We start from the raw sequence: 14,468 nt of genomic DNA, 5'->3' as shown, positions 1-14,468 counted from the left end.
AGTAAAATGAACAGAACTTTTAGTTAGTAGCGACTACATTTTATTTATTAGGCTAATACAGGAAAACAGAAACATCTTAAACAATTCAAATTTAATTTATTTTGATTTTATTATGTTGAGTTTAAATCGTAACCACATGACACTAAACTCTGATGTCTTATAAGTGATGTTCAGTGGTGACCATCATGATGTCATTGCTGTCCTCAGCCGATCTCTGCTCAGCGTGGTTGGTCCGTGCTGTTGCCATTGACACAGTTGGGTCTTTTCCTGTCAGAAGAGTGAATGAAAACATTTAGGCTGGATTGCACCAACAAGGTTTAATTTAATCTAAGATTAGCTCTAATCAGAGATTAGTAAAACTCAGTTTAAAATGAGTTAATCCATGTTTAAAATTAAGCAGAGCTCTGTTGCACCATTTAAAATTAATCTCAGTTTAGTAAAACTCAGTTTAACTGAATTTAAACTGAATTTAAACTGATTTAAATCAGTAGGGACAAGTGTGTGTATAAAGGAAACTAATTAAATATGCGAAATGGAGTTTTGTTCGTTGCAGTTTGTAAACAAAACATTCAAGCTGGGCGGGCTCAACTGTGTAGACTAGCCTCCTGCCCCTGACAGCAGCAGTCAAGACCGCAGAGGAAACGAAATACAGTCTGGGCCGATACCCGCCATCACCAACACGGAGCCTCTGGTTTTGTTTTGTTTTTTAAACAGGAGAGCCGAGCTGGGAAGATGGTGTTAGCGGTGGATGCTAACCACTACCACTAGCCGGATTTAGCATCGAGCTAGCTCCCCACAACGGTCCTCATACTTGTTACCAGTCGAGGCTTTAGTTGTCAGTGACGGTCAGGAATCGGTCTGCAGCTCCAGCGCTTCACTCAGGAGGACAAAAGAAAGAAGTACAGTCTGACTGCTGCTGAGAGAGAGAGGGAGAGACGTGCTAGCACTCGTTAGCATCAGAGACAGCTAGTGCAGCTAGCAGCCCTGAGCCTTCTACTCTGCTGCAGTAGCTTCACCTGAGCTCTGTCAGAGAAAACACTGTCTCTCTCCGCCCAGAAACGTCTCTGTGCGCAACAAAACAAAGCAAAAGAGAGAAAATTGAGAGACAGAGCTGCCTGTCTCTCAATTTTCCTCAAGGAACTTCATAATTTTGCTCACTCCAGCTCAAAAATGCAGCCATTGAAAAAATTAAACCTCCTCCACTGTCAGTTTAAAATTAACCCTAGATCACAGTTTAAACTGGAGTTTAAAGTTCTGGTGCAACAGGATTAAAATTAAACTTAGTTTAGAGTAAAAATTAAACTGAGGTTTAAAGGGAGGTTTAAATCTAATCTGTCTTAATTTTGAACTAGGTTTAAAGTTTAGTGCAACAGAATTTAAATTTAAACCATGATTTAATCTGGTTTTAAAGTTAAACCTTGTTGGTGCAATCCAGCCTAAGATACAGTTTCAGACTGAGCTCCAACAATGGGACCAGAAAACACCATGAACTGATGATACCTGTGGCTCTCTGACGATACAGTGACACCATGAGGACGGTGGAGATGAAGTACGGACAGATCACCGCCAGGTGAAGGAGAAGAATGACCATGAGCTGAAAGGAGGCGGGGTCAGGAGGCGGGGCTGAGGAAGAGGTGGGAGGAGCTTCTGTTACTGGTTTTCCTGTGGAGAATCCCACCGGACCAGGTGAATATGAGGATGAACTAATTGGTACAAACCCCTGACCTTTGACCCCCTCACCTGTGACTGAGATCCAGCTGGATGGAGACACATGACCACTGATGTCACAGCGGTAGAGGCCTTCATCAGACTTCTTCACATGGTGGATGGTCATGTGACGTGTAGGCTCCGCCCCGATGAAGCTGCCATCTTTGTAGAAAGCAGCTGAGAGGTTCGGGGACAGGGAACTGGTTGATCGACAGCTCAGAGTGACATCACTTCCCTCCGTCACAGGGAGGGCGGGACTCTGCAGGATGACTGGTTCAGCTGCACACAGAGACAAAGGACAACAGTTCATCCACTGAAGCTGAGCTTCATCAGCTCTGACTCTCAGACCAGTCTTACCAGTCACAGTGATGTTGATGCTGTTACTGGTTTCTCCCTCTGGGGACTCACACCAGTAAACTCCACTGTCCCATATGGCGATCAAACTGAATTTACATGAAGAACCATCAGATTTCCCCCAGTCAGTTCCACACTGAGTCCTGTGTCGTTGGCTCGTGTTCCTCCTCAGCGTCCATCCATCAGAGCTGTCCTCGTCCTCACAGCTCAGAGACACAGAGTTTCTTCTGAAGAACTGGGAGCTGCTGGGACTCACAGTCAGAGAGGCTGCAGGACAAGAGCACAACGATATAACTGTACATTTATATAACTTAAAAAAACAGACTTACGATCAGCTGCACCGTCTGCTGACCTTTGTCTTTGTTGCTGTTCAAGTCTTTTTGTTGTCGTTTTCTTTCCTTTCGAGGTCATTTCCTGTGTCTTTGTTGATGTTTTGAGTCTAGTGGTGTTTGTTTTTTATTGTGTCATGTCATCGTCGTTCACTTTTCTGGGGCTGAGTTGTGGGGGCAGCCGTCTGAACAGGAATGCCTTGGACAACTCCTTCAGCTCAGGGGATCCCAAGGAGTTCCCAGCCCAGTCGAGTCCTCTTGGTGGACATAATTGGAGCCACCTCAGCTTGCTCCTTTCGATGTGGAGGAGCAGCGGCTCTACCACAAGCTCCTCCCAGGTGACACAGCTCCTTACCCAATCTTTAAGGGGGCGCCCTGCCACCCTGCGCAGGAAACTCATTTCAGCCGCTTGCATCCAAGGTCTTTTTCTTTCTGTCACCCAAAATTCATGACCATAGGCGACAGCAGGAACGTAGAATGGCCGCAAAATCGAGCCTGTTCGATCCTTTGAAAACCTTCTTCACTACAAGAGGCCGGTACATCGACCGCATTACTGCTGCTTCTGCACCGATCTGACAGTGCTATACTTAAACTCCTCCACTTGTGGCAGGAGCTCTCCTCTGGCCTGGAGGGGGCAAGCCACGTTTTGCCAGTCGAGAATCATGGCCTCAGACTTGAAGGTGCTGAAGGTACTGATTCTCATCCCGCCCACTTCACACTCAATGCAAACCAAGCTCCTGTTGCAGTCGTACAGGGACCGTACAGCCTTAGCAGAGGGGCTCCGACCCCATACTACATAGCACCTCCCACAGGATGCCATGATGGACACGGTTGAATGCCTTCTCCAAGTCCACAAAACATGTGGACTGGCTGGGCAAGACCAACTGATTAATGCAGGTGTGTCTGACCTCACAACAATGGTCAGGCACACCTGGATTAATCAGTTGGTCCAATAATGTAAGACAGGAAATAAAGGAGCTGTCTTATTTCAGGAAGTAGTGGAGCTGTGCATAAAACCCATTAAACGTAAATCAACGATAAAGACGCTCCCTCCAAAAGTGTCTACTCGATTTTAGTTTGAAGTGTTGGGTGCACTATCTATCCCTAGCGTCCAGACACAGGAGGCAGACAGAGAGCGGAGTCTACAACGGAAGCAGCCCCATGCTGGAGGTCTGCAGCCAGACCCGTCTCAGTGCTTTGCCACTGAGGACCTTCCGAACTACCTCTGACTTCAGCTTGGGTGATGGATGAATCAACCTCTGGGTCCTCAGCCTCTACTTCCGCTACGAAAGGTGGTCAGTGGAGTTGAGGAGATTCTCAAAGTATTGATTCCATCATCTGACAATACCCCCAGTTCCCCCCACTGTAAATAGTGTTGGCAGGGCACTGTTTCCCCCTCCTGAGGTGCTGGACGGTTGACCAGAATTTCTTCGAGGCTGAACTATAGTCCACCATGGCCTCCCTGAAATTCTCCCAGATGCTTCTGCATCCGCCCAGTCTGCAGCATGCTTGGCCTGCCGGTACCACTCAGCTGCCTCAGGAGTCCCTCGAGTCAACTAGGCTGGATAGGACTCTTTCTTCAGCTTGACGGCAACCCTTACTTCCGGTGTACACCAACAGGTTTGGGGGTTGCCACCACAACGGGCACCGGAGACCTTACAGCCACAGCTCCGAATGGCTGCATCAACAATGGAGGTACAAAACATGGTCCATTCAGAAGGAGGGGTGCTCTTGTGCTTCAGCCGGTGAATTGATGCTCTCAGAAAGGACAGGTAATTGAAAGGTGCAATCACGTGGGTCACTTCACATAGGGACTGAACCCAAATGAAACAACTGGAGCACTCGATAAAATGCATAAGTTTAATATAGGTACACGACATCTAACGTTTCGACGCGGTGTAATGAAGACGCACACCGACACCCAACGTTTCATCAGAGGTCCTCTGAGGTCCTCTGATGAAGACACACACCGTGTCGAAACGTTAGGTGTTGTACCTGTATTAAACTTCTGCATTTTATCGAGTGCTCCAGTTGTTTGATTTGGGTTCAGTCCCTTTGTGAAGTGACCCACGTGATTGTACCTTTCAATGGTCCATTCAGGCCCAATGTCTCCAGCCTCCCTTGTGATCTGCTCGAAGCTCTCCTGGAGGTGGGAGTTGAAGACCTCCCTGACAGAGGGTTTACCAGACGTTCTCAACGGACCCTCACAATACATTTATGTCTGCCAAGTCTATCTGGCTTCCTCCTCCACCAGGGGGTGATGAGTTGACAGCTCAGCCCCTCTCTTCACACAAGTATCTAAGACATACAGTATGTCTGAAGGTCAGATGACATGACCACAAAGTCCATCATTGACCTTTGACCTAGGGTGACCTGGTGCCACGTGTTCTGATGGACACCATTATGCTTGAACATGCTGTTTGTTATGGACAAACTGTGACTAGCAAAGGAGTCCAGCAACAAAACACCACACAGAGTCATATCGGGGAGGCTGTTCCTCCCAACCACAGCCCTCCAGGTAACACTGTCACTGTCCACTTGGGCATTGAAGTCCCCCAGCAGAACGATAAAGTCCCAGGCCTCCAAGGAGGCCGGGTACTCTGCACTGCTGTTTGGCCCATGAGCCGAAACAACAGTGAGAGACCTGTTAAGAGTTCTCAATGGGCCTGACAATTACAACCCTACCCAACCAATGGGTTTTAAAGCCTGGACCCGACAGAGCCTGACGCATCAGCATTAGTTGTCTGACCGAACTTGGCCCGGCAAAAAGAAATAAACAACATGCCTTCTTTGCAGCGGGAACAGATAGCACCCGTCTCCTGGCTCATGTCTCCTGGCCCCTCCGGTACTAGCTGTTATCAGGCGGGACTTAATGTACTGCTGTACATTTCCCCGTTGGTCAGCGGGCAGTTGGGCACAACTGATAACATTTTGGCCACCGGAACGTTGCGGTTTTGTGGAGATCGGAAACACACACACAGCATTACAGACACATTTTTCTCTTTCTCTCTCTCTCTCTCTTCCTCTGCTGTCCAAGCCAGACTAAGTCCGCCCAATTAACTTAATTAGTCAGGCCAAAATGATCAGACCTGTCAGGCCTTCTCGGGTCGGGCTTGGGTTTAAATTGAGAACTCTAAACCCTGTCCCTGATCCAAAGGTGCAGGGAAATGACCCTCTCATTCACTGGGGAAAACGACAGGCTAGGCTCAGTTTTTATTGTTATTTTCTAAAACGAATCAGAAACTGTACCTTAATACACGTACTGACCTTGTTCTGTGGTGCAGCACAGCAGAGAGACCAGAGCTACAGAGAAATGAAACTTTTTAACAAGAAAAAAGAGAAAACTGACAAACATCAATGCGTGATCACAGAGGATCAGACATTTGGTTAATTAGATAAAACCAGTCGACTCACCGAGCAGCCACGGCAGAGACGTTTCCTCCATCATGACTGGATGGGGATGTTGGATCGACGCTCTGACAGAACATCACATCAAGTCAAACCCTCCTCCTCCTTCTTCCTCCGTAGCTGTGGGTGGTTGTCTTGTGGTTTCCTCTTCAGAGACAATGCAGTACAGAAACTTAACAACAGTTGAATAATAGTTGCAACAATATAAGAGAAATTCAAAGACAAAACTTCAAAAGATCAGATCAGGAGAAAAAACAACCAGAATGTAGGAATAAGATCATGATAATGTGCATGATGCTTTCACTGACATCACACTAAGTCTGATGGATGTGTGTTGTGCTGCAACAAAATAAACTGGGCTTTAATTACATGTTCAATCATTCAGAGACAGAATTTATTTAAAGGTGTGACCTATTGATGATATTGTTTTTCTAAATCAAGTTTAGACATTGGTAGAAAGAAACACCACTTTCCTGTAGAGAACAGTGGTTTAGTTGAGAGGAAATGAGAGCATTTTGTATGTGACGTAGTTTTGTACCTGATATCTGGTTTAAACCACTGAAATGTCAGTGGTTAACGTGAAGTGCAGCTGCACGTTATCATGCATAGGCAAACTCATACCACAGAGGGCTAATCTGGCTGCAGGCTTTTGTTCCAAACAAGCAACTGTGGTCAAACTGTGTGTTCTTGATAAGCTATAGATGTATGGGTCATGGTCATGCATGTGTTCCTGCTGCTTTCCAACTTTTATCATCACCATTTTAGCTTCTCTCCATTGGCATCCTCTATATGGAAAAGACATCAAAATCCTTCTGTTAATTTATAAAGCCTGGTACACACATGAAGATAATCTGTTTGATTTTGGCCCAATTTCCTCCTTCTGAACAAGGGCAGAAAACGCCTGATTATCTGATGGCTCCAAACATTATCCTATGAGATTATCCTGTGGTGCGAGGTGTGTTAAGAGTCAATTTTCTTCTTTTCATAGAGCTCACACCTCGTGGAAGAGATGCAAGGGTAAAAACCACAATGCAGACATGTGCCACTTTAATGATTTAAAATGTCACAGTTGTGCAAAAATGTGACACATTAAAATAGAACGCAGAAGAAAAATTACTGTTGCTCAAACACACAAAAGACATTATAGACATTCTGAAAATAACACAAAATATGTGGAGTTAGAAGAGACTGAACTGCCAATGTTTAACAAGCCGCCAAGAGTGTAAACAAGCTTTTCGAATGAACTTATGACAAAGAAATTGAGATGGAGATCGACACTGGGGCTGCTGGGAGTATCATGTCAGAGTCTCAGACGAAGTTCCCAGAACAACCACTAGGCAGTGCTAGCATCAAGCTAAAGACTTACACACAGGATACGTGATGCCTGTGTTAGGGCAATGTGAAGCTGTTGTGGGCTACAAACAACCAAGAGAACAGTTGTCTCTGATTGTAATTAAAGGTGTGATGGCCCAGCATTGTGTGGCAGGAAGTGGTTGCAAAAGTTAACCCTGGATTGGAAAGAAATAAAACAGTGAAATGCAGCAACCAAGATCAATCAAAGATGTGCTGGAAATGCACTCTGAAGTGTTTAAAGATGAACTGGGCACACTAAAAGGCATTACAGCAGAAAGGTATGTAAAACCTGGTGCTGCCCATTGCTATTTGCCATGAAGTCAAGAGTGGATGCTGAATTAGATCGACTGACTGGAGAAGGGTGGTATAATATCACGCTTTCGTGGGCTGCACCAGTGGTGAAAAGAGACAACACAATTCAGCTGTGTGGCGATTATTAATTAACAGTAAATCAGGCTGCCACTACAGAGACCTATCGCTTGCCCCGAATTGAGGAGCTGATGGCCTCAGCATGTCAGCAGATGAGCCAAAGAAACTACTGACCATCAAAACAAATCGAGAGTTATATGTGTACAATAGACTGGCTTTTGGTGTTGGTTCAGCACCTTCCATTTTCAAAAGGAAAATCTAATGAAAGATCTGGATGTTGTTGTCTATTTAGATGATTTGTTAGTTACAGGAAACACTGAACAAGATCATCTGGAAAAGCTGCTAAAGGTGCTACAGAGACTCCAAGAGAGTGGCTTGAGAGTCAGGGAAACCAAATGCGAGTTTGGTAAAAGCAGATTAAATACTTGGGGCATGTTTTGAACAGCCAGGGCATTCATCTATCTTCAGACAAGATAAAAGCAATCAAGTATGCACCAGCACCATCCTACGTGAAAGAACTCAGAGCATTTTTGGGGCTAGTGAATTACTATGAGCAATCACAGATGCTGGCCCATGCTGAGAAAAAAGATTCTCAGATAGCACAGTATAGCTAAAAGATGTGCTGAAAGCCCCGGCATGCAAATATGTGTGGTGGCCTAAGATTGACACGGATGTAGAGCAGGTCTGCAAAGCCTGTGAATCTTGCCAGACGGAACAACGGATCAGATGCCTCGGCAGGTGCCTTTACATCCTTGGGAGTTTCCAGGCCAGAGCTGGAAAAGATTACACGTGGACTTTGCAGCCCCCTTCTTACTGTAGGTCACACCTTCATGATTGTCGTAGATGCCTACTCCAAATGGCTAGAAGTATTCAGAATGCCCAGCACCTCATCACAAGCCACCATCACAAGACTATGGAGATTGTTCTTCCGGAGCATGTTGTAACTGACAACGAAACGCAGTTCACGTCTGCAGAGTTCAAGAACTTCATGCATCAGAATTCTGCACTCTACAAGCGCCCCTGGCCATCCTGCTTCTAATGGCCTTGCAGAACGATATGTGCAGACATTTAAGAATATTGAAAAAATAGAAAAAGCACACACATCCCTAAATCTAAACGCTGGGTGCCGGACAAAATAGGTAAATGATAAGAAAAACAAAAGTATTGGACATTTAAAGCAGAAGTAAGCAGAATGTTTGTGTTAATATAAGTCTTAAATAGTTATATCTTCCGACAGCAATCACTTATATAGAGTGTTTGGTCTGAAACACGGGTCTGTCAGTCACTCTGCTCTGAGCCGAGGAGAAAACTTTCCTTGTATCCTACAACCTTTATCCAATGAGGAGAGAGAATGGCATAAAGGGGCGGTCCTCTCTGTGTGCAGCCAAGGGATGCGTGTGAATGTGGTGACGTAGGAACGAGGGCGGGGACTGCTAACTCCATCGGCTGACAGGAAGTTAGCCAGAACCACCGGATCGCTTACTTCTGCTTTAAGAGCAGAATTAAGAAGCTTTCTCAGACTATACTGGACATTGAGGACAAGATCTGATGCAGTATTGCTGTACCCCAAACTGCACCACTGGCCAGTCGCCTGCAGACTTGTTCCTAAACAGATATGCGAACTCGCCTGGACCTGATGCATCCTGACACTACAGTCACGGCTCGCAAAAAGCAGTGCATGCAGAAGTTCTATCATGACCAGCGGGCGGTGAGCAGATCTCTCCTGGTGTCTTTGCAAATTACGGCAGGAGAAAGAGATAAGTGGATTCCTGGAGTGATAGAGCAGCAGACAGGACCAGTGTTGTACGAAAGTGCAAGAGAGAGACACAGACATAACATACAGGAGACATGGAGATCAGTTGAAAAGATTGTTTTAAGTCTCTGAAATCCAGTGGGAACAGTATCAAACAGTTTCAAGAAAAACACAGGATATCTCTAAATGGGCTAATTCTAATCAGCCCGAGCTCACCGAGTCTGCTCTCATTCATTTTCCCACTGTGGATGATTGACAGGTGCCATGTCCCGCCCTCGCCATTCACCGACTGTTTGGGCTAATTTCATTCAGCCCACAGGCCGATCGGTTCTGACCAATCAGCAGCGGGCTGACGCAGGGTCAGTGATTGACAGGCGTCATGAGAGAGAGAGCTGTGAACTGTGTGTGTATGTGAGATGTGAGAGATAACCAGGTGAGGTTTGTTTTTTTTGGACTAGACCCTTCTACTTAATGCAGTGTGTAGGCCTAGTCAGTTGCTATAGACCCCTTTACAGATTGTAAACATCCGGGTGGGCGGGGCTTAGCTGGAGGCAAAACATCTGAAACGCCGTAGCTTGTAAACGCTGGTTAGCATGTTTTAACAGACTGTTTTTTCAAGAATGGATGAGGAAAAGTCATATTTTAGTTAATATGTTATGGTACACCCACCCTCAGAGACCGTGAGTGTTATTTTAAAAAGTTGACTCCAGACCGTCATATGCACCGTAAATTCTCAAATAAAAGCTGAGTCTCAAACAGACGCCGGGCCGGGTCTATCTCTATTTTCTGCTACAGTAGTTCTTGTAAATGTAGTAAGTTGAACCTCTGAAAGCCCATGATCGCCTGTTTGAGCCCTTTCTAAGCTGCTTCAGTCCTGCTACAGTTCTCAAAGACCCGACCTGGTCAGATCCGCAGGCAGGTGTTGAAGCCTGGACCCGATGCGCCCCGGCCGGGCTCACGTCACGAGCATTAACTCTAGACCGGACGGCGGCAAAAAAAAAAAGAAGCCGGTGGTCCGCCGATCCGAGCTATTAAATGTTTTCAACCTGAACCCGGTACGTCCGGTCGTGTTGTCCGGCCCGGTGAGACCTCGGACTGACACAAGGAGAGAGCCGGGGGCTATACGGTCTGTGGGCGGAGTACACCTTTACTTACAAGAAGTTTAATCGGTGCTTGTAAATGAATGCTGCGCTGGATCAGACTCTTTCCTTCTATTCTTACTCTTTTAAACAGAACCTATTATATATTTTCCATGTTTTCTGAGCATAACATTTGTTCAAAATGAATTTAAAACCTGTCCCGTGCACAGTAGACGCCTGTCTAAACAGATGCTGGGTCAGTTGTTTTGCCTCCAGTGAACGTTTTGACGTCACAGTGACGTATGCCGCGAAGGGGTCTATACTTTTGTGCCAGTCAGATGGGATGTAACTTTTAGCTACTGCTGTGTTAACCATTTAATGGGTATAATTTCACCACCAGCCACCACTGTGTATTTGTTATGTCTGATCTGGTGTGTGTCACTCACTCATCTGGACCACGGAGCAGCTCTTGATGGAACACTCTTGACTCCCGATGGGATTTCTTACACTTGTCCTGCTTGTCGATGGTGATCCTGGTGTTTTTATGCGCCATGACGATGACAGCGGTGGTGATGGAGGGCTGGAATGACGGACGCTGGCACCTGTGGAGCTGAGAGACAACAAAACAAAACAAAACAAAAAGGATTATCTTCAGTGATGAAGGAAATGGTAGATACCAGTACATCTGTGTTTCAGCAGCGGTTTGAGTTTCTCCCGTTGACTCGCCCTCAGCCCCTGGTAATACGTCACACAGCAGATGGAAAGTGGAAGAGATTAAATCTACACACTTGCCCTCGTTCACTAACAGTCCAGACAAATGTCATTGGTGTAGCACTAAAATTCCTCTTCTAATAAGAAATACCTGCAGACAGTGATGGACCAGCCACAGGGCCAGAACAGCCGCCACGTTATGATGTGAAATCATCTCTAATGAGCTGCACGTGTCTCCTCATCATCAGACCCTGTAACCAAAGAAACAATCCTGATTAAAATGACTTATTAATCTACACATCAACACAGGCACCAACTGTGTAGATATGAATATGAAACGTCACATACAAAGCTCTTTATAGATACAATAAATACGTTGCTATAGTATATTCCTACTTACACTTTAAATTAAATTAAATTGATTGCTCTGACATGTTGCCACTGATAAAGTAGTAGGCTGGTAATTTAATATTTACTGATCCTTTCATTCATTTTCTTCTTCTTTGATGGTGAACAAACAACCAGGGTTTGGGGTTCATTTACTGCCATCCCAGGGATTTCATAATGCTCATAATGTGTTTTGTAAAACTACAGGTCATTAAATTTAAATATCTTACTAATGTACTTTGTACTTTGCACTAAATCAAAGGAATAATTATGAGTTTTCAAGCCCTTTGAGACAAACTGTTTGTAAACTGTTTGTCTCATTAGGTTATAATTCATTGATCTGGCCCACTTGAGATCAAATTGTGCTTTATGTGGCCCCTTTAAACACAGAGTGTGTACTGTAAAATCTCTTTACCGTCTGTAGAAAAGTGTTTAAGTCTTATAGTTTATACTTTAAAACATTAAAAGGTGCAATAACAGGGTATATACAGGAATCTTTAAGTTAATTTTAATACCCTTTTAAGACTTTTTCAAGACCTTCTCAATATTTTTTAAACCTCACCGCCACTTCAAGCTGTAACTATTTACATCAGTGACACTTTTAACTTAACAGTTTTAGTTTGTGATAAAGACTACAGACCACTATGATACAACAGAATTCAAAATAGGCTAGGGTAATAAATCACAGGCAAAGTTTATCAAAAAAACAAAAAACACATTGCTCCACTCTCAAAAAACAAAAACAACAATCTTCTTGTACCGGTTCATCTTTGTTTTTTAAATAAAATGCATAAATTCACGCACTTTCACAATGTTTTTTAGGACTCAAACTCTTGGACAGCTAGGCCTAATTCAGAAAAAAACCTTCACAATGTAAGACTTTATAAAGTTGTGAAAAGACTTTTTAATACTTTTTAAGGGTCTTAATTTTCACAAAATTGATTTATCACCTTTTAATGCTTTTCAAGACCCCGCGGATACCCTGAATAAACTTTGGATTTGACTTTCATACTGTATGTCGAAGTGAGGTTTCTCAACTTTCCCCCCTCCGCTCAGACTTGCAGGTGAAGGGGAAAGTTGTTGTTTACCTGCCCACATTCTGGAAGCTTCCCCCCGCTACGACAACTCTCTCTCTTCCGCCCTGAGTCGCTCTTTGCGATCCGGCAGCGGAGCTAAACACACCTGTTCCCATTCACCTGTCCAAACGCCTCCAAGCGCCTCATTTTCACAGAATAATTTATCTAGGTTCGTTTTTGACTGAACATGCGTCGTGCCTCATCATGTGTCTGCGGATTGTTTTTGCTGAGCTGCCTTTTGCCTGACACCGAGTTAAAACCCGTCTTGAAGCCCTCATCCGTCTCATCCTCAGTTCCCAGTAAGTGATTACCGTTACATTGTTGTTACAAATGTGTTTTTACTCTTTTGGGTTTAAAAAAAAAAAAGTGTATTTCGACTATATGACACTTAAAGGTTCATAAACTATTCTTTATTTTATTTTGTTGCCACCTCCGGTGTATTTGCTAACGTAGCCGCTAGCTTGACTAACGTCAGGCCTACACCTGGGTTGAGACCTGTGTTGTTGTTCACCTGTCGCTTGAAACCTACCGAGTTTAACTTACCGGTAGATCTATTTAGTTTCCCTGTGATGAAAATTGGAAGAAGAAACGTTTGCAAATCTTACAAATCTGAATTTAGTTTTTTTTTTGGTATTTAGAGTGAAATTTGGTGTGATCGAGCCATTAGCCTAATGCTCGCTGTAGCACCTGTTGCTCTAACTTAACTAACCGTGTTTGTCCAACTAACCTCGGCGATAAATGGTAAATGGACTTGCTTTTACATGGCGCTTACATGGCGCTTATGTAGTCTATGAAAAGTCCAACGAGCACTGTGTAAATAAAAGTCAAATCACCATGTATCTTCGAGGTTTTTTGTTGGACAAACACAGAGAGCAGCGGGTGCTAACTGCTAACGAGTAGCCTCACTTAGCTCCGCACCAAACCTTTAACCCAAAACTCAAACTCGGGTTTCAGATTCGCAACTCACCTCATCACCTGCACCCGTCTCTTCTCTTCTCCTTCACAAGACGAGGAGGGAGGTAAAACGACAATTGCATCGATTGTTTTTCCAACATTAGACCGATTCAAACAGGTGAACAACACAGGTGTGTGGGCTACGTTAGCTACTGCAACACGTCACCGCGTCATGGCGTCAGTTAAAGGAGCAGTCTGATGTGAAACGGTGATAACAGGTGGTTTTCCATTGAAAACCATGCAGTTTGCTATGCTATGCAGGCCTTTATTCTGAAATTGTACAAAGTACTTGGTCCAGAGATGTTCTGTGCCAAAACAGCTCAACATGGTGGAGGAATATTGTAAACAACCAACAAAAACAAACAAACAAACAGGGGGGAGGCAAAGGAGGGAATTTGGTTTGTATGCTTGAAAACTAATACCCACATTATTTGTCATTATTTTATTTTCATTAATAATCTTACAATGTGATTTTAGCAGCCGTATTCTCAGGAAAAACCGCAGCCAGATTTTAAAAAAGTCACTTATTTTGGTTTGTGTGTGTATTGGTCTAGATTCAGAGAGAGAGAGAAAGAGAGAAAACCAGTGAAATGTCCACCTTTTGGGGCAGAAAGTTTCATAAACCAGAAAATGTTTTATAGATTATTTATCCTCCTAGGAGAAATGTGGAGTTCTTGTTTATCAGACTAATAGTTATCAAAGTTTTCAATGATCCTGGGCCTGTACTGGTTTTACATCCAAACAAACCGACAAAAGTTTTGTGTCCTTACATGACCGACTACACCTAAATCTACAGACATGACAAACATGAAACTTATAAACAAGACCTATTTGATTGACTTATACTTTAACCTCTCTGCTCTGTGTTTCCTCTCTCTCTCTCCACTAGATGAGAATATGACAGGTCGCCCTGGACACGACGTCCATCTGACTTTTGACGTTCCCAAAGTGCCATTTGACGCTCTAGAGGTGATCAAACTTGGCCTTG

The 14,468-nt window shown here is 44.3% G+C and overlaps 1 protein-coding gene and 1 long non-coding RNA gene across 2 annotated transcripts; both read right to left on the bottom strand.

Annotated features, from left to right (window-relative positions):
- Window positions 1–57: 57 nt before the first annotated feature.
- On the bottom strand, window positions 58–6,313 carry LOC146968722 (Fc receptor-like protein 5). Its single transcript, XM_085806422.1, has 6 exons — window positions 5,805–6,313; window positions 5,658–5,693; window positions 2,065–2,328; window positions 1,741–1,986; window positions 1,501–1,662; window positions 58–267 (listed from the first exon to the last, which is right to left on the bottom strand). Exons 1-6 carry the CDS (start codon window positions 5,836–5,838, stop codon window positions 158–160), a joined length of 852 nt encoding a protein of 283 aa, XP_085662548.1. The 5' UTR covers window positions 5,839–6,313; the 3' UTR covers window positions 58–157.
- Window positions 6,314–10,804: 4,491 nt separating this feature from the next.
- LOC146968721 (uncharacterized) lies at window positions 10,805–13,652 on the bottom strand. Its single transcript, XR_015038217.1, has 3 exons — window positions 13,494–13,652; window positions 11,215–11,314; window positions 10,805–10,962 (listed from the first exon to the last, which is right to left on the bottom strand). It is a non-coding gene; the product is annotated as an uncharacterized LOC146968721 (long non-coding RNA).
- Window positions 13,653–14,468: the final 816 nt, after the last annotated feature.

This window comes from Trachurus japonicus, chromosome 18, assembly GCF_045865225.1.
Source record: "Trachurus japonicus isolate A0001 chromosome 18, Traja_1.0".
Taxonomy (NCBI): Eukaryota; Metazoa; Chordata; class Actinopteri; order Carangiformes; family Carangidae; genus Trachurus; species Trachurus japonicus.
This window is presented reverse-complemented; position numbering and strand designations above follow the sequence as displayed.

Excerpts from the sequence above, each read along its gene's own strand:
- LOC146968722 (XM_085806422.1), bottom strand. The coding sequence starts at position 5,838 with ATGATGGAGGAAACGTCTCTGCCGTGGCTGCTCG. Across the intron at positions 5,694-5,804 it reads GTCTCTGCCGTGGCTGCTCG|CTCTGGTCTCTCTGCTGTGC; the intron begins GTGAGTCGACTG and ends ATTTCTCTGTAG. Across the intron at positions 1,987-2,064 it reads CATCAACATCACTGTGACTG|CTGAACCAGTCATCCTGCAG; the intron begins GTAAGACTGGTC and ends CTCTGTGTGCAG.